The sequence below is a fragment of the Rhinatrema bivittatum genome, chromosome 6 (assembly GCF_901001135.1).
Source record: "Rhinatrema bivittatum chromosome 6, aRhiBiv1.1, whole genome shotgun sequence".
Taxonomy (NCBI): Eukaryota; Metazoa; Chordata; class Amphibia; order Gymnophiona; family Rhinatrematidae; genus Rhinatrema; species Rhinatrema bivittatum.
The window spans coordinates 43,492,945-43,516,838 of record NC_042620.1 but is presented as its reverse complement, the minus strand read 5'-3'; the positions used below and the strand labels follow the sequence as shown (position 1 = coordinate 43,516,838).

The following is a 23,894-nucleotide window of genomic DNA, read 5'->3' as shown; positions in this document are numbered from 1 at the left end:
TGTCTGAAGACAGAGGGAAAAATGGAAACAGCTAAGGAGATTCTTGTGTGCCAAGAATTTTACACCACCTGAAGATCATAGAGCCAGGTAGGTTGCCGTATTCCTAACAGGACAGGTTACTAAGCTGGGAACTTCAGCTAAGGAGATGCAATGTCCCCTACTGTCCTGATCTATTTTAGACCTCGGTATGCAGCAGGTCCAGTTCTCCTTAGTTATTGTGAAAGAGAAAAACAGTAAACTACATAGGTTGGAAACCTTACTCATGTTCACCACCAACTGTTGCATCAGAGGTGGACCCTTGGGCCAAGGTGGGGTTGACGCATCCTGTAGGTAAGGACCTATGGGTCCCCACCATTAGCAGGCAGAGTGGGCTGATAGATGGAGGCTGCTGGAGCTTCACCTATACCAGCCCTTGTTCCCAGCGGATTGAGCCTTTGAGTGCCAGGGCCGGCAGGACTTAGGTGGGCCTCTGTATGTAGTTGCAGTAGGAGTTGGTTCAGTCCAGAGATAGTAGGTGAGAGATGGTACAGTCTTACTCCGGAATGGGTAATGTCCTGGAAACTCGGGCACCAATGGAACAAAGGCAGACAGGGGGAGCTCGAGCAAAAGCAGGCCGAAGCCTGAAGAAACCACGTCCAGAGAGTAAGCTGAAGAGGCGTGCAGTGGTAGGCTTGAGTCAGGGCTGGTGGCAATCCGAAGGCAGTGGCAAGCAAGGCTGAGGTCTGATCACAAAGATAGTCAAGAGTGTAGTCAGGCAAAGCGAAGTTCTGGGTCTGGAGATAGGCAATGCGTAGTCGGACGAACAACCAACAAGGACTTCAGACAACAGCCAACAAGGACTAAACTTCATAATCTGGGTAAACAAATAAGCGTGGGGGTAGCTTGCTTATTATGGCGGTTACTACCCTAAACCAATTAAGCCTGATATATCACTTTGAATACATATAAGGTGCTGCTTTCTGCTTTTACAGCAGAGGGAAAAAGTGGAAAACAGGATTTACATTCAGACATCATCCAACAAGTCATCGATCTGTGCAATCTGGGTAAACAAGCATCGGGGTACTTTGCTTGATGTGGCGGTTACAACCCTTAACCATAAGCATGCTCACCTTTGATGCAACTCCAACATTACTCTCTGCATCAATGACAGGGGATGGCAGGAAATTTGAATCAAACAGTTACCAACAAGAGCCCTGAAGTTGGTTTTTGGTGAAACAGATAAGTATGAGAAAATAAGAGTAGAAGCTTGCTGGGCAGACTAAGAGAGCATAGGGTGAGCTGAGTATGAGTAAATGGCCAATGACTGTTGAAGTTAGGCCCCTTGCTCCAGGCCCAACCAGGCATAATTCACTTCACTGAGAAAGTGGTCATGGGGTTGAGCCACTTCCATGCCATTTGTGCTTGAACTATGCCTATGGTGAGGCCGGACCTCTTTGCTTCCAGAATATATTCCATGACCAAGTCCTCTGAAATAATCCACCAATCCCAACCTCTACCAGTTAGGAAGGAAGTGATCACTTTGAATCCTTTAATGTAGGCTCTTTGGATTGAAAGGTGAGGTGTCCGTCGGTGCTGACGCCCTCTCTCCGCCCTCCTTACCTCTCTGGCGCCTCCCTCTCCGACTGCAGGAAGATTGGCTTCTGCGGCATTCTTCTGCCAATTGTCCTCGGGCGTTCCTGGACCGGCTCGACGCTGCAACCGCCATGTTTCCTGGAGGCCTATGCGCGAGTGGTGAATGGACCCATTAGTCTTAATGATAGCGGTGAGGTGGCAGCTGATCTGGGATTCATGGGATCTGACCTCGCTGGAGGTTCTTTATATGATATTTAAACTAAGGAGTGAAGCTGGCAGGAGGTGACCAGTGAAACTGGAATGTCACCCTCAAGCAATACAGGAAGTGGGAAGAGAAAGTAACAAAATTAATCAGTTCAAAAAAACTGAAAAGGCGACTAGGAAGAGCAGCTGGAAGGCAATGACCGCAAATGCTCATAGTTTATGCAATAAAATCCTAGACCTGCAGGCCCTAATGGTAGAGGAGGAATTGGACATTGTTGCTGTACAGAGGCAAGGTTCACTGAGTCTCATGATTGGGATGCGGCCATCCTGGGCTATAACTTGTTAAGGAAGAACAGAGAGATCAAAAAAGGAGGAGAAGGAGTAGCTCATTATGTCAAAAACAATATACAAGCAACTGAATTGCAAGGGACATGGGGTAAAGAAGAAGCATTATGGACCATCCTAAAAGGAAAAGATGGTTCTTCCATTTTTACTGTTGTTATCTACAGGCCTCCAACCCAATTGGATGAATTGGACAGAGACCTCATCGAGGACATCCAAAAGGTGGGAAAGAAGGGAGAAATGTTGCTCATTGGAGATTTTATTTGTTACGGATGTGGATTGGAGCAGAGAGATAGTAGATCCCCTTCAAAGTGCTCTGTTCAAACCAAATGGTAATGGAACCCACGAGGGAGAGTGCAATCCTTGATCTAGTGCTCACTAATGGGGATAAAGGCTCTGCTGATTGGGTAGGGGCTCATCTGAGCACAAATGATCATCAAACAGTATGCTTCGATATCTCAAATAGGATACAGAGAAGTCACACAAAGACCCAAATTTTGAATTTCACAAATACAGACTTTGTCAAAATGGGAATGTACCTGGAAGATGAACTGGAAGACTGAGAGAAAACAGATGAGGTGGAACAACAGTGGGCCAAATTAAAAGGAGCTATTACAAAGGCAACCAACTATATATTAGGAAAGTAAAGAAGAGTAAGAGGGAAAAAAACTGATCTGCTTCTCTAAGGAGGTGGCTGAAAAAATTAAGGCAAAAAAAGCAGCATTCAAGAAGTATAAAGGATCCCAAAAGAAGGAAGAATATCTGTTAACAGTGAGGGAGATGAAGAAAGAAATTGGATAAGCAAAAAAGTCAAGCAGAAGAAAGGATTGCCAAAGAGTTAAAGAGAGGAGACAAAACATTTTTCAGATGTATCAGAGAAAAAAGGGAGGCCCGGAGTGGTATAGTGAAACTGAAAGGTGATAAGGAGCACTGTGTGGAGAGAGAGAAAGAAATGGTAGAAATAGAAACATAGAAATGACGGCAGAAGAAGACCAAACGGCCCATCCAGTCTGCCCAGCAAGCTTTCACACTTTTTTTTTCTCATACTTATCTGTTACTCTTGGCCCTTATTAGTAACGTTTTGGTTCTAGTTACCTTCCACCCCCGCCATTGATGTAGAGAGCAGTGCTGGAGCTGCATCTAAGTGAAGTATCTAACTTAATTGGTTAGGGGTAGTTACTGCTGCAATAAGTAAGCTACTCCCACGCATATTTGTTTACCCAGCCTGTGCCATTCAGTCCTTGTTGGTTGCTGTCTGAATATAATTCCTCTTTTCTTTATTCCCCCCTGAGTTGCGCTGGATATGTATTCCAAGTGAAGTATCAGGCTTAATTGATTCGGGGTAGTAACCATCGTAACAAGCAAGCTACACCCATAATTATTTGTTTACCCAGACTATGTAATTCAGTCCTTGTTGGTTGTTGCCTGAATATAAATCCTCTTTTCCTCTTTCCCCCCGCCATTGAAGCAGAGAGCTATGCTGGATATGCATTGAATTATGCATTGAAATACTAAAATACTTCAGTTAGGTGTTCTGTTCTGCTCTTATGTCTCACTTTGCATGTAAAAGTGGGCCCTAACCCCTACACAACTACCTAAACTTCACCTCGAGTTACTAGGTGGGCCTCCTAGAGTAGCATAAATAGCTAACTACTAGACAGGCCTTGTAGATACTCTCTCTCTCTCTCTCTCTCTCTCTCTCTCTCTCTCTCTCATGAAATGAGCACTTTGTGGTGTTACCACAAAGTGCAGTAATACCTATGTGAAGTGCTAAGATAACACACATTGCAATAAATAGACTATTACCATAAAACACACCCTTTTTTATAGTGCATGCAATATTTACTGCTTTTTGATAAATCTAGGCCTAAGTTAGGGGCATTTCAGAGGTGTAACTGGAAGAAGTTAAGTTAGCCAGCTAACTCTGATATTCAGAGTTAGATGGATATCTTAGCTGAATAATAGGGTCATTTATTAAAATGCTATACGGCATTTTTGCATGCATTAAGGGCTTATCGCATGTGAAAATGCCTTTAACGCATGCGATAGTACCATATCATATGGTGCGATGCAAATCCAAAAAAGAGAATGAGTTAGGGGCGGGCTTACCATTTTGCAAAGCCCTATCGCACGGCTTTAACACTGATTTTAGCTACACCTTTTTCAGTAGTGTTAAGCCATGCAATAGCTTGTGTTAAGACTTTATCGCATTTGGCAATGTGTTCTCAAATGCCTGTTGTAATACTTTTGAGGCTCCTGGAGGGAGGGAGGGAGGGAGAGGGAGAGAGAGAGAAGCCATAATGCCCCAACACTAGATAGGTATTTATATCTCTATGGGAGGCCCACCTAATAACTCGAGGTGAGGTTTAGGTATTAGTGTAGGAGTTAGGGGCCACTTTGACATTCAAAGTGAGACGTACGAACAGAACAGTGCTCTCTTGTGAAGATTTGATGACCCTCGGAGTGAGGAAACTCACTCAGAGATGAGATTTGGGCAATGTTCTTTCAACCTAGCTAGATAGACTCTCTACCTGGTTAACATCAAGCTAGGTTGAGAGAACATTGCCCAAATCTCATCTTTGAGTGAGTTTCCTCACTCCGAGGGTCATCAAATCTTCACAAGAGAGCACTTTTCTGTTTGTACGTCTCCCCTAACCCCTACACTAATACCTAAACCTCACCTCAAGTTACTAGGTAGGCCTCCCATAGAGATATAAATACCTATCTAGTGTTGGGGGGTATTATGGCTAGGCTCTCTCTCTCTCTCTCTCATCGTAAACATGGTCCCCCCAGTGGTTGTATGTAGGAAATACCACATTTTTGGCACGTATCTCAAAGTGTGATAAACTGCTTATTACTATAAAACATGCCCCTTTTTCTATCGCAGGCGATATTTAGTGCATTTTGATGAATCCAGGCCCAAGTCTGGTCAGACCAAACACCTGTCCTAAAGCCGGCTAACTTTAAGATAGCTGGCTAGATTCAATAGTGCGGCTGCACTTTTGAATGTACCTCCAAAGTTAGACAGATAAGTTTTTATCTGATTCAGCATGAGCATGGTCGCCATCTGATAGGAAAAGAAGTGCTATTTTTAAATATTGCTCCTTTTCTAACAGCTTCCAGCCAAGTCTATAGTAATGTGGACTGATTTTTGCCTAAGTTATATCACAATTTTATCACACATCAGAAAATTCAGTAGTAAAAGTAGTAAAATGAATATGAGTTATAAGGTTGGCAAGAAGGAGCCACATGATTATAACAAGGCGCCATCACTTTAGCAATTACAACAACTAGTGCAGTGAGCATCATATAATGATATGCTCCTTTCACCTGTTCATCATTTTTTGTAAGCTGAGAATTTGGTTGTACTCTTGTCAAGTGAATTTGTTTCTTTGCTTATAAATACCATAAATAATGAATATTGTCACAGGTTTTGCTTGGTAAATAAACGTGACTACTGACCAAATTTATTAAATATCTGAAGTAAGTTTAGCAATATCATATACTGCACCTTCTTGTAAGTACAGTGCAGGAATGTGATCATCAGGTTTCATTAAATTGTGATCACAGATGTTCTCATCAAAAACTTTCATGCTTAAGTAAATTCTAAGGTAAGTTACTGTCCAGATGTTAGTACATGGACGCCAACTCAAAACTGTAAATATAAGTTTAGCTTAATTATTTTCTAAAATGTTATGTTCAAGATTTTCTTTAATTAAGTATTTTTAACTGGATAACTTGATTTTTTTTCTTTTTTACTGCAGATGTACATTTACATATTGGACTAGAAAGCAGTAGTTATATTTATAATGCTTTATTTATTACAGATGGCTATTGAAGCAACCCTTTATTGACCCGAAAAGACTGAGTGTATTTGGAAAGGTAATTAGTAGAACATTCATTTGCATCATTTTTTAAATGTGCAATATAATATGCTTAGTGTTTGCGTGCTTTCTTAACCCTTTAGGGACGATAATCTAAAGGTTATACTCATGTAAAAACAGGGAGGTTAATATTCCAAGAACTGGTGTGTGGGTAAGTTATCTGGACAAAGTTATGCGCATTATTCAATCCAGATGTTCAGTGGAGCTTACCTGAATAAGATTATTCAGTTAACTTTAAATGAATAACTTTCCAACCAGACTTATGCACTTAACAGTAGCCTGACAGCGATTAATATCTGCATGCATCGGCTAAACCTTGGCCCCATCCCTTGAACACTTTCAGCACTGCCTCATTTTATGCAGATAAATTTTGTGCACACTATGAATCTGAACACAAACGTTTTCCACTCAGTGGGGGGGAAATATTCAAGCCTTGGCTTTTGTTTGGCTATCTCCAAACGTTAGCCAAACAAAACCTTTGAATATTGACCTCAGCATTTGAAAATTTGCTCTGTGCCCCCCTTCCTCCATATGTGGGTAAAAGTGGGCAGTGTTAGGTTCAAATAGCAAAAGTATGCATGTTAATGTCATTTGCAAATCACTGTGCATACTTTCTGGCATGTACTTTCTACTTGTTTCAATGGTGCAAGGTATGCTAGTACAAAAGGTACCTGTGATTTGCGTTCCTCCCACACATCAGTGCTATGAGGAAAACTGGCAGAGCTGCTAGACCCCAGGACAGGAGATTAAAGAATACGTAATCTGCTCTGAAGTGGCTGAAAGGTGGAATATAAATCTAAATAAATCAAAATAAAAACAGAGAATTCCAGGAAATCAGAAAACAAATATGTATGTTTTCTGGTCCAGTAAGGTCTTCAAAGAGTGGCGTGAGAGGATATGGTTGAGGAAAGAAAAGATCATGGATTCAGGGAAGAATCTGACTCAGAAGGGTGCCTGCATCTGTTTATTCTCCCCTCTGTGACTACCCTGTACTGCAAGGGTGGGCTCACTACAGCAAACAGGCCAAACCTGGCCTAACAGCAGCTTTTTTCCAGCCCTCCTTCTCCTCAATTTGCCCTAATAGATCCGGCCCGTCGGTACCTTCAATGTCATCAACAATGGCCTCACATCGCAGGCCTTTGTTGATTACTTCAACCTGGATGTCAGTGGTCGGAGGTGATGTCCCCCCCCAGAGGAAATTCTACAACCACGATTTTTCAGTGTGGCCTGCACAGAGGAGGAGGAGCAGCAGAGCAGCTTCAACAATGGATTGGCTCCTCCCTGGCATGCAGTGATGGTGACAGTGTCATCGGAGAAGCAAGAGAGGTTATGAGGCTGCCAAGTGAATGTGTGTAAGAGAGAATGAATGGATGCCTGCCTAAGGGGATTACCCAAGGGAAGTCTTGCCTAACAAATCTGCTTCATTTTTTTAAGGGGTTAATAAACATGTGGATAAAGGTGAACTGGTAGATGTAGTGTATTTGGATTTTCAGAAGGCGTTTGACAAAGTCCCTCATGAGAGGCTTCTACGAAAACTAAAAAGTCATGGGATAGGAGGCGATGTCCTTTCGTGGATTACAAACTGGTTAAAAGACAGGAAACAGAGAGTAGGATTAAATGGTCAATTTTCTCAGTGGAAAAGGGTAAACAGTGGAGTGCCTCAGGGATCTGTACTTGGACCGGTGCTTTTGAATATATATATAAATGATCTGGAAAGGAATACCACGAGTGAGGTTATCAAATTTGCGGATGATATAAAATTATTCAGAGTAGTTAAATCACAAGCAGACTGTGATACATTACAGGAGGACCTTGCAAGACTGGAAGATTGGGCATCCAAATGGCAGATGAAATTTAATGTGGACAAGTGCAAGGTGTTGCATATAGGGAAAAATAACCCTTGCTGTAGTTACACGATGTTAGGTTCCATATTAGGAGCTACCACCCAGGAAAAAGATCTAGGCATCATAGTGGATAATACTTTAAAATCGTCGGCTCAGTGTGCTGCAGCAGTCAAAAAAGCAAATAGAATGTTAGGAATTATTAGGAAGGGAATGGTTAATAAAACAGAAAATGCCATAATGCCTCTGTATCGCTCCATGGTGAGACCGCACCTTGAATACTGTGTACAATTCTGGTCGCCACATCTCAAAAAAGATATAGTTGCGATGGAGAAGGTACAGAGAAGACCAACCAAAATGATAAAGGGGATGGAACAGCTCCCCTATGAGGAAAGGCTGAAGAGGTTAGGGCTGTTTAGCTTGGAGAAGAGATGGCTGAGGTGGGATATGATAGAGGTCTTTAAGATCATGAGAGGTCTTGAACGAGTAGATGTGACTCGGTTATTTACACTTTCGAATAATAGAAGGACTAGGGGTCATTCCATGAAGTTAGCAAGTAGCACATTTAAGACTAATCAGAGAAAATTCTTTTTCACTCAACGCACAAAAAAGCTCTGGAATTTCTTGCCAGAGGATGTGGTTAGTGCAGTTAGTGTAGCTGGGTTCAAAAAAGGTTTGGATAAGTTCTTGGAGGAGAAGTCCATTAATGGCTATTAATCAATTAGGGAATAGCCACTGCTATTAATTGCATCAGTAGCATGGGTTCTACTTAGTTTTTGGGTAATTGCCAGGTTCTTGTGGTCTGGTTTTGGCCTCTGTTGGAAACAGGATGCTGGGCTCGATGGACCCTTGGTCTGACCCAGCATGGCAATTTCTTAGGTTCTTGTGTGTGTGTGTGTGTGTGTGTGTGTGTGTGTGTCTCTGTGTAAAAATGAATGGGTACCTGCCTGGGGTTTGGGGGGTGGTGGAGTGTATGTAAGAATGAATAGGTGCCTGCCTGGGTGGGAGCTGTGTGCTTGTGAGAATGAATGGATGCCTATTTCAGATATGTATGTGTATGTGCGAGAGTATGAATCTTGTGTCTCCATTCAAATAAAAGAATTTTTGGACAATATTTGGTGTCTAATCCACTATTTGCCCACACGGCGTTTTTAGATCACCTACCCTCTTGCTTCATTGGTCCTGCCTATGTTACAGTACGTTTGTAATGCAAGAAACCATTATTGAGTGGACTATAATTGCAGGAGCTTTCAACCTAACACCTCTCAAGTAGGATTTTTGAAGAGTGCTACGGTAGTGTTCATCGATCAGCTAGAATAATTATTTGAGCATCTCGCAAGTATGTATATGTATGTGTGTGTGTGTGTGTGTGTGTAGTTCTACAATATATCCATATCTAACACCCCATTTCATGCTTGGACTTATTTTGATTTCTCTATTGCGTTCCCTAACAAAAGCAAGACTATAAGTTCCTGATTGCAGGAAAGTAAAACCAGGACTGGATCAACCTGTCCTGAAAATCTGGAGCCAGTTTACAACCCTAGCCTCAACTTTTATGGTCCAGGGAACTGAAAAGCATGGGGGTAACCTGCACGGAGCAGCCATTTCTACCCTTAACAGAAGGCACGGGATTATTACCCATAACTAATAAGACTTGATTCTTTTAATGCAACTGCAAAATCTCTCTCTGCTTTGATGGTGAGTGTGTGTATGGGGGGGGGGGGGGGGGAGAGAGAGAGAGAGAGGAATTTGATTCAAATGACAACTAACATGGGCCCTGACTTTTATGGTCTCAGGTACTAATTAGCAGACATAAATTTAAAAGCACAGCCAAGTCCATAAGCAAAGCATCTCAAGCAGCATAGTCTGAATTTTCAAGAAGGCTCCTCACCCGGTAATAATCTTGCTAGTAGTAAATTTTTTATGGCTTATGGTAAGGCTTGGGGATACCTGCTTGAAGCGGCAATTGCTGTCCTTAAGAGAAACATGGAGGTAACCTGCATGGTGTAGCAGATACTACCATAAGAAGCTGGCTGGGCGGTCTGGTCCTTTTCTGCTGTCATTACTATGTTACGGTGTTACTAAGTGCAGCCTGGCTTCCAAGGAATCCAGAGCCCATGAACGTCAGAAAACGTTGCAGTGGGAGCATTCAGACCTGAAACAGGGGTAGATCATGGTACACACTTGTCACAGTGGCAGCAACAGAAGTGACTGGCTATTGCGAAGGACATGCCCCGTGGAGTGAACACGAGCCCTGCAGCTAAAGTTGCAGGACAAAGCATGCATGGATTGGGCAGTTGCTGGAAAGGACACGCCCCATGACTCAAACAGAAAGCGCTGAAACAGGTAGTGAGCAGGGCACCTCGTGACCCAAGGAGCAGCCTGAGGAAGAGACACTGAGCAGCATAGCTGCAAGAAAGCCTGGGCTCTGCCACTGCTGCAGAGAATCAGTTACCTTTCAGTGAGATGGTGGGGAGGAGGAGGTGAGAAAGAGAAGTCAGAAGGGAAGGGTGTTAAAGAAAATAGCTGAGAAGAAAGGTGACAGAGGAAATGGTGTGGCAGAGGAAATTGAAGAGAAGGGAGAGTCAGAGGCCATGGGGACATCAAGCAGTCACACTCCGGCAACTCAATCACTCAGACTCCACCTGCTCTTTCACACAGACAGCAGCCAAACATTTCACACTGACCCATATAGTCAGTCGCAGACAGAGTTCACACCCCTCCCCAATCACACAGACCCACACTTGCACAGAGCCCACACCACCCACAGACCACACTCAGATCCACTCATTGATGGACACACACTCACACTACCCCCTCACTTCCATGCATTTCATACATAGAGCCCATATACCAACTGACCCAGATGCATACACTACTCACTCACATTCAGTAGCACAGACCGTACCTATGTACATACACCCAACACCAAACATGCAACTCCACTACCCCCTCCCCCCACCATATATGCACTAGCACTCTGCTCAGGAGATGGTTGGCCATGGGCCAGAAAGGAAGCTGCTACATGGTTGCATGTAGGGTAGAGGGGGATAAAACTAAAGGAGAGGGTAGGAAATAGTTGGAGAAGGGAGCAGAGAGGTGAGAGAAGAAATGGTGATGCAGGAAAGAAAGGGGAAAATGGTTGGTTAGACCCTCACAACCTGCCAACGCAATCATCCCCACCTCTCCCACTCAGTCACAAAGACATGATGCCAACAACCTGCCCAATCACATATATACTCCATTGTGCAAATTTTTCCCACCTCCCCAACTCATATATAACCACACTTGAAGAGACAAAGGCCACACTGCACAGACCCACAATAATTCACTTTAACATATGCTCATACCACCCACTCACTTCCATGTACACAAACACACACAGAGCTGATATGCCAAGTTTCACAGATGTTCACACTCTGCAGCCACACTCACTCACATGTAAAAGTAGTCACAGACCATACCTATTAAATACATACACATACGCCCACACATGCAACCCCACTTCACCCCCACCCAGAATATGTACACACTGAGAGTCGAGGCATACTACAACTGGTGAGACAGATGGGTTGTGGCAGCCATGCAGGAGAGTCATTTCATTTGCAACTTACTCACCATAGTTACCCAATTGCCAGTTTCTAACAGAAACCCAGATTAGCGTTGCTTGCACTGGAATTCAGTTCAACTATTATATATCCTCACTCCATAACTTACCATACAGCATGAACAGCCTCTCACAATCAGATAATAGCTCTAACACACGTTAGCTGCAAACACCATACCCAATAAGCAGAGTAGCTAACACTGGAAAGAAATAAACCATTTACACTCACCATCATCTTTACACATTTAAACATGTGACCACACAATCTTTTCATTCTGCCACTGTGCACCTCATTATGCCTTTCCATTGTGTCATTTTTGATAGATATGATAACTTGGGAGCAGACCAGCTTGAGGATATACCAGAGGATAGGAGTTGCTGGACTCCTGCAGTCTTTTTAACAAAAAACCTTTTATTATATACCACCCAAAAAAAGAAAACCAAGCAAAAATAGGACTGCTTACTTCAACAGACTGGCAAGTGACATTTACAAACTCAGATAAATTACAGAGCTTATAGGTACATTGTCCTGACATATCCTTGACTTTGCTCTTCTCTCTGGGGCCTTCCTGTTCCCTCTGAGGCCTGTCTACTGAACCTCCTACCAAGGGAACCATTCTGGGACCAGAATTCCCTTCCTATCTCTGGCTTAAGGTGGAGTGGACCACAATCTTTGAGCCGGTAGTCTGTGGCTTTCTATTGTACCTTCTGTCACACACCCTTCTTCTCAGCTCAGCCTTCTTGGGTTGAGCACCTGCCAAAACCAGGGACACCTCCTGGGAAAGGAAGTCAGTGTAGATGTTTCTCTTCCCAGCTCAAAGCTGAACCTTTAAGTTGAAGGGTTGGAGGGCCAAGAACCATCTCATGACTCTCTCCTTGGGTTTTGTTTGGGGTAATCCAAATAAGAGTTTGTAGTCTCTCACCAGGGTGAACTAGCATCCTAGCAGATGGTAATAGAAAGCTTTTAAGGCCCACAACAGCTAGTGCTTCTTTTCTATTTTGGAGTAATTCTTCTCCTTTGGTATTAGCTTTTGGCTATTGAAGGCCATGGGGTGTCCCTAACCATCTTTTCCCTAAATCTACCTCTGAGGCATCAGTTTGGACTGCGAAGGATTTATTGACGTCTGGGCTCATCAACACTGGCTCTGATCACAAGGCACTCTGTAGCCTCCAAAAGGCCTCTTCTACTTCTGGGGACCATCTGACCTTCTCTGGAGCCTTGTAGTCAGATGAGGGGCTCAGCTTTTTCTCCAAAATTTGGAAAATACTTTCTATCAGGGATGTAAATTCATTTTAAATGAAATAGACAATGGCAACAAAATTGTCTATTTTGTCTTGTTTTGGGAGCACCACGAAACAAAAAAAAAAAGAGATGAAATTTCATAAAATTAGTATTTCATGTTAGTGCACATGAATTGGACTTAGTGCATGCTAACTGAATATTTTCATGCACTAACCATAGTTAGTGTACACTAACTGAAAATGTTACCAATAAGTTAATAAGTGTCAATTGGGGAAGCAGTTTGTTAGCCAGAGGTATGGTTCTGCAATCCCATTGGCTGTGTCATTAGGTACTTGTTTGTATTGCCAAGGTTTCAAGATGGTGTTTATGGAGGGATGGCCATTAAGTTCTAGTCAGCCAAAGCATGTAATGCAAATGCATATTTTGAATTTGCCAATCCCTTTGTATTTTAGGAAAGGTGCCCTGGTATTTTGGGATATACATACTTTGAATTCCCTGATGTGTGTCTGTGTGTTTGGGTGGAGGGGGTGACTGGTGAGAGCAGAAGTGATTGGGGTGAATGTATGGGGTAGCAGGTGGGAGAGAGACTGGTTGGGATGGTGACTGATGACAGAAAGGCAGCCTGATATGTGTGGATGATTCATGAGAGGGGGAGTAAACAGGATGACTGGTGTGTCATGTGTTGGTTAGAGACTGGTTGAGGTGGTGACTGGTGAGAGAGAGGCAACCTGGTGTTGGGGTGACTGGTGAGAGGGGAAGTGACTGGAGTGACTGTGTGGAGTGACAAGTGGGAGAGAGACTGGTTGGAGAGGCAGCCTGCTGTGTGTGTGGGTGACTAGTGTGAGAGGGAGTGACTGGCGTGACTGTAAGGAGTGACAGGTGGGAGAAAGACTGGTTAGGTGATGACTGGGGAAAGAGAGGCAGCCTGATGTACGTGGGGGTGACTTGTGAAAAGGGGAATGACTGGGTTGACTTTATGGGGTGACAGGTGGGGAGAGAGACTGTTTACAATGGTGACTGGCAAGAGAGAGCGGCAGCTTGTTTTGTGTGGGGGGGTGACTGGTGAGAGGGGATGTGGAAGAGAGAGGCAGCCTGGTATGGGTGAGGGTAACTTGGGTAACTGTATGGGGTAAGAGGTCACCTGCCACACACTCAGGCTGCCTCTGCTTTTGCTTTTGCCTTTGCCGACTAGAACTTAATGCTATTATGTATTGCATCACTTGTTTGTTTACACTTGTTACCAGGCACTGACCATCTCCCCACAAACACCACCTTGCAATCTTGGCAACACAAACAAGTAACTGAGGAGAAAGCCAAAAGGAATGTAGAACCATACCTCTAGTTAATGAACTGCTTCCCAAGTGATACTTTTTAACTTATTGAAACATTTTCAGTTAGTGCGCACTAACTCCAAAATCAGGGAAACCAGAAATAAACACCCCCAAACCATTTTAAAAATGAAATCAAACAATAACAACACAAAATGACACAAAAAAAAAAATCAGCGCACATCCTTACTTTTTATAGTATCCAGCAAGGCCCAAAAAGGCTCTCACGTTGCTCTTTGTCTATGCGACTCTGACCCAGGTGATTGCTTCTACTTTCCTTGCTTAGGGATGGACCATCCCTCTTCCAAGGGAGTATCCCAGGTACTGTACTTCTTGGCCCCCCTAGTAGGCACTTCTTGGGATTGGCTGTCAGCCCAGCCTTTCATAAGCTTGTAAGCATCTCCTGGAGTTGGCTTAGGTATGTCTTCCGTACTGTGGGCATAGTAGGCAGTAAATTAAGCACTGGAACACAGCTGGAACTCCATGAAGTAAACATGGCAAGACTGTAAACTGGAAGTGCCCTCCAGGTGCTGCTGGCATAAGCAGGACCTGCTAGTACCCCTTTGTCAGGTCAAGTATGGAGATATAGCGGGTTGTCTCTAGGTGCTCAATGATTTCATCCACATGAGGCATGGGATGGGCCTCCAGCTTTGAGGCTTCATTAATCTTCCTGAAGTCTATACAGAATTGGATGCAACTATTCAGGATAGGTACCAATACAATAAGTGAGGACTAATCGCTATTGGACTCTTCTGCTACACTGAGCTAGAGCATCTCTTTCACTTCTTCATCTAGCACATGACATATAGCTTATGGAATCTGGTGCAGCTGTTGTTGAATCACAATTCCTAGAGAGGTATTATCATGACAAGCGAGTTATGTTCGTCCTATTGTATTGGAAAAGACATCTTGATGCTGGCTATCTATCAAATCCAGATCCTCCTCCTGTATTGCAGAGAGTTGGTCCCCAAATGGAACTTGTACTGGACCAATGGTTTGTGTGGTGTCAGAGGCAAAGTCCTCTTTCTGGACAATGCCACAAGTCAGCACCATCCATTTCTTTAGGAGTTCACATGGAAAAATCTGAGCTTTCTTCCTTTTGGCCAGCTTGGAGAAGAGACAGCTGAGGGGGGATATGATAGAGGTGTTTAAAATCATGAGAGGTCTAGAACGGGTAGATGTGAATTGGTTATTTTCTCTTTCGGATAATAGAAGGACTAGGGGGCACTCAATGAAGTTATCATGTGGCACATTTAAAACTAATCGGAGAAAGTTCTTTTTCACTCAGTGCACAATTAAACTCTGGAATTTGTTGCCAGAGGACGTGGTTAGTGCAGTTAGTGTAGCTGGGTTTAAAAAATGATTCGATAAGTTCTTGGAGGAGAAGACCATTACCGGCTATTAATTAAGTAGACTTAGAAAATAGCAACTGCTATTATTAGCAACAGCAACATGGGATAGACAGTTTTGGGAACTGGCCAGGTTCTTATGGCCTGGATTGGCCAATGTTGGAGACAGGATGCTGGGCTTGATGGACCCTTGGTCTGGCCCAGTATGGCATGTTCTTATGATCCACCTTGTAATCCAGAAGACCCATATTCTCCAGTACTTCATACAGACTCTGCCAACAGGACAAGAATTTACTCTCTGAACACGGTAGCAATACGAGGACATATTCCCTAGGCTAGAAGACCTGTTCAACGGCAGATCTGTTATACTCCCTGGCTTGGGGAGCCTAGGCCTTCTCCAGGCATAGGCAGGAAGCTTATCCTGCCCTTCTTAGCTGCTCCTACATGTTGATCACATAATTGATCAGGTTCCATCTGGAACTGGATTCCTTCTCCCAGATTACATTAATAATCCCTCATGGTCTTCTCTCATATGTGATTTCAAACAGGAAAATCCTGTCAAACTTTGGAGAACTTCTCATACCACAAACAATATATAGGGCAATTCTTGTCATCTTCCATAATGAAATTCCTCAGCATCTGTTTGAGGGTTTTGTTAAATCCACCAACCCAGCAGTTTGTGGGTGGTAGGCTGAGGTTCACAAGGTCTTCACATTCAAGAGGGCACAAACTTCCTTCCTCATGGGGTCTTTTGGATAGTTAATATCTCCTTCGGTAAATCAACCCTGGAGAATACCTCCTCCAAGGCTGTGGCTACTGTCTGAGTCTTCATATTCTGTAAGGCTATAGCTTCTAGATACCAGGTTGTATAGTTGAGGATGTTTCGAATATACTTGTTCTCTCAGCTGGACCTTTCCAGGAGACCCACAAAGTCATTGGAAATCCTCTGAAAAGATGTCTCAGTAATAGGCATGGGCACCAGGGGAGCTGCCCGTACCTCTGCAGGTCTGGTGAACTGACAGGTAGGGCAGGACTGATATAATAGTCCTGAACTGCTCATACAATCTAGGCCTATAGAATTTGGCCATAATCTTTTTTTGAGTTTTCCCTTCCCCTAGGTGCCCCCTAGGAGGTTACTGTGGGCAAGCCATAACCCTTGTTAATGGTACAGTTGGGATACTAAGAGTTGCACAAACATCTCACGCTTTAAGGCCTGGATTCACTAATGCCGCAAGGCATAGTGGATCCCGGCGGTAACAGAGGGCGGGGAGCGAAGCGAGGGGGCGGTCCTGTGCTAGCCGGCAGCGATCACACCTCCGCGGTGCCGGCGTCGTGCTGAATAACTACACCATAAAAGGTGTAGTTATTCGACGCAAAATAGGCAGTGATACGGAAGCTTATTGTTTCGCTGTATGCGCTGTGTTCGCAGAGCCAGCCCCGGTGCCGCCCCGACTCCTCCTCTTCCGGGGCCGACTCTGCCCCGATGTTGCTTTCGCATGCGTGCACTAAGCTTTCTAGATAATCACACACTTGCACTGGTAGCGCAAGCGTGCGATAGCTTTAGAAAATAACCCCCTGAGTTTCCCTTGGCTACTCAGTATACCAGATCTACCTTCATTATAAGGAATGGGGGAATTAGGTTTTTACTTTCTGCCCCAGGAACTAATTCTCCATCTATCATGTGTACATGCTCCTGGGCAAACCATAGGGTTTCATATTCTGTTTGGGCTCATCTGAAATTACTGGGATTTTCCTCCCATTTCTTTCAGAGGGAATATTTATAGGATCTTGCTGACTCAGAAATGCTGCCTACAGCAGCCCCTAATTGATGAGTATAGTTATGTTTCTCTAGCTTACATGAGGGTTTCATAGGGTTTTTAACATACAAGTCTAGGTCTTAAAGGAAAGACCTCTGGGAATGAGGCTTCATCTTTGTCAGAGTTAGCCGGTCTGCTCATCACCCAGCTCCAGAGGTTCCCAAAGTTTGGGTAGTTCTACCCCGGCACTATGGGATAAGGAATCCAAGGGAGCCTGCCTACTTCAATTTTAGCATGCCTAACTAGAGTCTTTAACAAGATCTGGATAGTCAGATATTGCCTCTGGTCTCCATGAATATAGGAAAGAGTTAGTATTTTCTTGTAATCAATTCTCTTTGAATATGTTTTATACTCCTTGAATCTAGTAACGATAGGTAAGGAATCCATCTAATTCAACTGGAACCATGAAGGTTGAGAACACCAAGCAGGGAATGTCTACAAAAGTGCAGAAGTGGGATTATTAAGTTTTCATCCATGGGTTTATCTTCCCGGTGGGGACAGTCACAGACAAAGTGACATCTCGCCATAATTGAAGCAAGAAGGTTGGCCTGGGTTTTGTGACTGGGATAAAAACTCAAGCCTATCCTGCTCTATAACACATGGCAGGAATTTTGTTTTCAGACTGTGGTGTCCATAGCCTTGTGCTGGTGGTTTCTCTTTCATTTATAGGGTTTTGGGCTTCAACTGAGCCTGGAGAAAGGCATCAACTACATCCAAAGTGGTTTCCAGGATCAGCTTTGCATATTGAAATACCCTTTTTGACATAGGCCAGTCCAGCCCATCCAGGAACTGTTCTAGGAGTACTAGCTTGGCTACTTCCATGCCCATTTTGGCTTCCAGCTCTAGTTAATTCCATCCACTGGCCTTGAGGCAATGTAATAGGCTATGTGGGCTCTTCCTAGATAGTAAAACTCCTCACTGGTACTATACTTGTACTCTTCTGAGGTGTGCTTAACCCTCTTGAAGATAGCGGCCTTCCTCGCTGGGTTGGTGGCTTGGAAGGCAGCTTGACTGCTGCCTGTAAGCACCTTGTCCCAGCAAATGGCCCTTGAGGCTTCCAGCTAACCTACCAGGCAGGCAAGTTCTCTCAAGTGGTCCTTGAGGCTTCCAGCCAACCTACCAGGCAGGCAAGTTCTCTCAAAGTTGGTGATGCAACAATCATATTCTTCCCCAGCCATCATTTAAGGATTATCAGAGAAAAGGGCGATGGCTAGGTTGTAGCCATGTACACTTCTTGGTACTATTTTGGTCAGTGACATCTATTGCTGATTTATATTTTTTTTGCAGCACCTCTGTGGTTATACTGGTTCTGAAACACTGTTTGCAGTTGCTGTTTCCCTTCTGTCATGGTCTGCAGTAAACACTCCATTTCCCTTAATGGTCACAAGTCTGGCAGAGGCTTCATCTTCTAGCAGCCCACTGCCTGGTTTTAGGGCCCCAACCTTGAATTGACTTACAGTGATAAAATAAAACCCTTGCCTGTCCGGCTCTGTCTAAACTTAATGTTCCCTCTCTCCAGGCGGCTATCTCCCTTAGCCTGCTGTCTCTCAGACGCAGCTGCAGTCAAAGCCAGGCCCCAGAAAAAAAAAATGTTTTCTCTGCTGCTAAGATTATGGGTTTCTGTCTATGTACTAGGTTTGAAGGATACATTCCATTACTGTCACCATATGATGTAATTTGGAAACAGTCTGGCTTGGAGATGTATTGGAGCCCTGGGGTTGCTGGACTCCAGAAGTCTTGTCACACAAAACTCTTTATTATATAGAATAATAAAAAAAAAAAAACAAGCAAAAACAGGGCAGTGTACTTTAGCAGACTGGCAAGTAACATTTACAAACTCAGATAATTTACAAAACTTACAAGTTGTTTTTCTCTTCGGGGCCTTCCTGTTCCCTTTGAAGCCTGTCTACTTAATCTCCTACCAAGGGACCAGAATTCCTTTCCTGTTTCTGGCTTAAGATAAACTGAGTCAGATACTTGGAGGTGGTTCCTTAAATTAATCTGTGCCTTCCTATTGTATCCTCTGTCACAATAGGCTATTCTTCTAGTAATAAAATTAATTGCTCATCCATATTCATTATTTCCTTTTTGTAGTGTGATTCTGAAAAGAATATCACATTTGAAACAAAAGACAAGTTAGAAAGCAGATTAATTTGATATATAGTGATATGAGGTAATAACATGATACTAAATTGGCCTCTAACATTCAGATGCTATTATTGAATTATGACAGATGCATGTAAAAGAATTCTGTAAAAATTCTTCACCTTATTTAATCTTTCATCTCTCTTTGTAATTTGCTACATTTGTTTGTTGGTCACCAGCTTCCAAAAACACATTTGCATTGCCTTTTGGGATATAAGAAAGTAATTTTCAAACATACCACATGGTAGTAATATGAATTGTATACAGCAAGCATTTTCCAAAGAAATCTTGTGCATTTGTTTGCTTTGAAAATACTTGGATTATTGCCCAATTACACACATTCACTCATATAAAGTTACGTGCATATTTTTAAAAATCAAAAATTATGGGCCGGATTTTTAAAAAGTTATGGGGCGGATTTTAAAAGCCCTGCGCGCGCGCGCGCGCCTATTTTGCATAGGCCGCTGGCGCGCGTAAAGCCCCGGGACACGCGTAAGTCCCGGGGCTTTCGAAAAGGGGCGGGAGGGGGCGTGCCGCGGCGTTTCGGGGGCGTGGCGCCGGCCCGTGGTCGAGGCCTCCGGACCAGGCCCCGGGACCGGAGGACAGAGCGGGGCTGCCGGCCGGCGCACGCAAAGTTAGGGAGGGTTTAGATAGGGCCGGGGGGGGTGGGTTAGGTAGGGGAAGGGAGGGGAAGGTGGGGGGGAGGGCGGAGGGAACAGGCAGCGTGCGCTGGGCTTGGCGCGCGCAGGTTGCACAAATGTGCACCCCCTTGCGCGCGCCGGTCCTGGATTTTATAAGATACGCGCGGCTACGCGCGTATCTTATAAAATCCAGCGTACTTTTGTTCGTGCCTGGTGCGCGAACAAAAGTACGCGCTCGTGTATTTTTTAAAGATCTACCCCTATGTGCGTAAATCTAGATGATTATTTTAAAAAGGCCCAGCGACGCACGTAAAGCCCCAGGATGCACGAAAGTCCCGGGGCTTGCAAAAAGGGGAGGGACGTGATGGGGTGTGGGCGGTCTGGGGGTGGGGCAGAGGCGGAGCCAGAGTCATTTCTCTTGCTCTAGTGAGAGAGTAGTTTATGTAATAATATGCCCTTGCTCGTTAGCATATATTGGTCATAACAATAGAACCATCAGACAAAGGATAGTGGAGCATAAAAGCTGTGTTAGGACAGGAAAGGAGTCTGCCCCATTGGTTGCTCATTGGAGTCAGGAGAAACATTGCATGGAGGATATTAAATATTTTGTAATTAAGCAGTGTTTCAGCGCAGAAGGGGGACACCCAACGTTTACTCACACACAGCCCGATACTGTAAAACCGCGGGAGAGCGGACGAACGCCCGCTCTCCCGGCGCACGCACCGGCCCTTCGCCGGTGCGAGCTATCCAGTATGCTCCAGCATGCAAATTAGGCGACGCGGTGCAAACGAGGGAAAGGAGGCGCTAGGGACACTAGCGCGTCCCTAGCGCCTCCTTGTGGCCTGGAGCGGCGGCTGTCAGCGGGTTTGACAGCCGACGCTCAATTTTGCCGGCGTCGGTTCTCGAGCCCGCTGACAGCCACGGGCTCGGAAACTGGACGCCGGCAAAATTGAGCGTTCGGTTTTCGGCCCGACAGCCGCGGGCCGAATTCAAATTTATTTTTTTTTTTTACTTTTTTTTACTTTTGGGGACCTCCGACTTAATATCGCCATGATATTAAGTCGGAGGGTGCACAGAAAAGCAGTTTTTACTGCTTTTCTGTGCACTTTCCTGGCGCCGGAAGAAATTAGCGCCGACCTTTGGGTCGGTGCTAATTTCTTAGAGTAAAATATGCGGCTTGGCTGCACATTTTACTTACTGGATCCCGCGCGCATACCTAATAGGGCCCTCAACATGCATTTGCATGTTGAGGGCCCTATTAGGTGCCGCGGGTGGGCCGCGTGTTTTCCTCCCCTTACTGAATAAGGGGTAAGGGAAAACACGCGTCCAGAGCAGGCTGACAGTGCGCTCCGACGGAGCACACTTTACTGGATCGACCTGACAGTGGGAACAGAAATGTATTTTTGAATGGAATCCCTTGGCTCCCAAGGGATTCAATGCTGAAATAGAGTGGGCAGCGTTTTTATAATGCAGGTTACATTAGAGTACATTTTGTGCAGTGAAAAGATGTGCGTGGCTTTCAGTTAGTTGTTGTATAGTGCCCAAATAGAGTGGGCAATATTTTGCAATGCAGGTTGAAGCTCCTATGTGAAGTGAAGGGATTTGTATAGCTTGCAGTTAGTTGTCTGCACCATTTATTCATCTTTGTTGGCTGGATATTATATTGAGTGCAAGTTGCTGTTCAAGTCGAGTAATAGCATTTATAGGTGATTACAAATAAGGAGTATGAATGCATTAGATAAAGCTGTATACAGTGGATTATAGTGTTGTTCTCAGGTGGAGTTTGCTTATAAGTAATGATTAGGGGTGGAGTCAACAGTGAGTATGTATAATTTACATTAGTGTTGAGAGAGCGGTAAATGTCACCCATTTTGTGTACCTTATATGGTTTCCCAGTAACTCCAAATTTGGCCAGATAACTTATCTGGTTAAATCTATTCATGCTGGAGAGCAGACCATAAAGTTAGATGCGTTCATCCAGCTAACTGGGACTTTATCCAGCTATATTCATCAAAACTCCTCATCGTCAGTGTTCCACTGAATATCCATGTAAGTATACTTGGCTAACTTTAGTAGAATAAGTTGTCCGCTTGCCATGCTGCTGAAAATGGAACTCTTAAATTATTTTTTCTTTTAAACCTTTTAAATATGGTAAGTCTAAATGCCTCAGTGATGTGCCTTAATTTCTTCATAATTGAAGCATTTATTTATTTATTTAAAATTTTTATGTACCGACATTCATCCAGGATATCACATCGGTTTACAGTGTAACACAAACAGACGCCAGGCATGGCGCTTTACATTGAACAAATAAAACAAGTTAACAAATGAATAAATGAGGGTGTGAATAACAAGGGGAAATTTGCATTAAATAATCAACGAGGTTTGTAAATATATACATATGTACAGAAGGAAGACACTAAGAGATAAGCAGTTTAGGGGTGCTAGGAGGAGAGGGGGGAGTGGCGAGCAGAGGGAAGGGAACGAGGTGAGGGGGGGAGAAAAAGGTATGAGGTGAAGGGGGGAGAAAAAGTGTATGAGGTGAGGGGGGGAGAAAAAGGTAGGAGAAGGGCGAAGTGAGGGGATAGAGGGCCAGAAGAGGGGGGCAGAGGAGAGGAAGGGTGGGCAGTGGAGAGGAAGGGAGAAATTAGGTGTATGCCATGGCGAAGAGCCAGGTCTTGAGTTTCCGCTTGAACGATTTGAGGCATTCCTCTTGCCGTAGTTCAACTGGCATTGTGTTCCAAAGGGTCGGCCCGGCTATCGATATTGCACGGGCTCTGGTAGATGTTAGTTTGTAGAGTTTAGGGGAAGGGATGGGCATAGTTGCGAGATGTGCGTGTCTAGTAGGCTTATTAGACTGGTGTAAGCATCTTTTGGTAACATCTTATTAGACTGGTGTAAGCATCTTTTGGTAAGAACTGAAATAAAATCTGAGTGAGAAATTAAAATACTTAATTTTCACAGCAAGACTTAACTATCCTTTTTTTTCCTCTTTAGTATAGCAAGGGATTATTCAGTAAAATCAAATAAGTCATGAAAGACCAAAACTGTATCATGAAATTATAAATACAGCAATTATATTATAAAGGAAAAATGCCAATGGTCTAAGTAATAAGAAGAAATAAGTTGATCTTGTTATTTTATAGGGATATGGTGGTTATATTGCATCAATGATCCTGAAATCTAGTGAAAGACTTTTTAAATGTGGAGCTGTGATTGCACCAATCATAGACATGAAATTATATGGTGAGTACACTAATTCTGCAGTGCAGCATAATGCAATTTTGGTTTTAAGAAGCTTGAATTGGAATTGTAAATGAGAGTCACTCAACACATAATTCAGCTATGGAATTTATCGCCCAGAAGATATGGTCAAGTCATCTTGCCGGTTTTAAGAAAGGCTTGGAGAAGCTACTGGAATATAGTCCATTAGCAATTATTATATGCGGGGATCACAACTCTTACCTCTGGTAGAGAGTGACAGGAAAGGGATCACCCAAGTAACCCAGATTAGCTGCTGGTGGAGACAAGGGTGCTGCTTTTGATGGACCATTGGTCTTATCCAGCATGGTACTTCACTTCATTAAGTTAAAACCAGGTGAGACATTTATGCATATTTTAAAAGCCAGCTTTAAGAAAGATCTCACAAAATACTTTTATTAAGCTTATTTTGGACAACATCTAAAAGAGATATGTTTTCTTCTTGACATTTTCCCCCAAATTTTTGCTCTGAACACTTCATAAATAATATTTGACTCAACGTTATGTAAAACTCATATAGTGGACAGTTTTTAAAATAGCCTGCATAGTTGCAAAGTCCATGGGTACTTTAACCCATAGACTTTGCACCAATCTTTAAAACGAAAATAGAAGCATACTTTTATTTATTTTATTTATTTATTTAAGTTTTTTATATACCAA

The 23,894-nt window shown here is 43.7% G+C and overlaps 1 protein-coding gene across 1 annotated transcript in view; it reads left to right on the top strand.

Annotated features, from left to right (window-relative positions):
- Positions 1-23,894, top strand: part of DPP10 (dipeptidyl peptidase like 10) — a 1,181,383-nt gene that overhangs the window by 1,138,199 nt on the left and 19,290 nt on the right. Inside the window, exons 21-22 of the mRNA XM_029605348.1 lie at positions 5,946-6,000; positions 23,120-23,219. Of these exons, the coding sequence (XP_029461208.1) occupies positions 5,946-6,000; positions 23,120-23,219 (155 nt within the window). The remainder of the gene's footprint in view (positions 1-5,945; positions 6,001-23,119; positions 23,220-23,894) is intronic.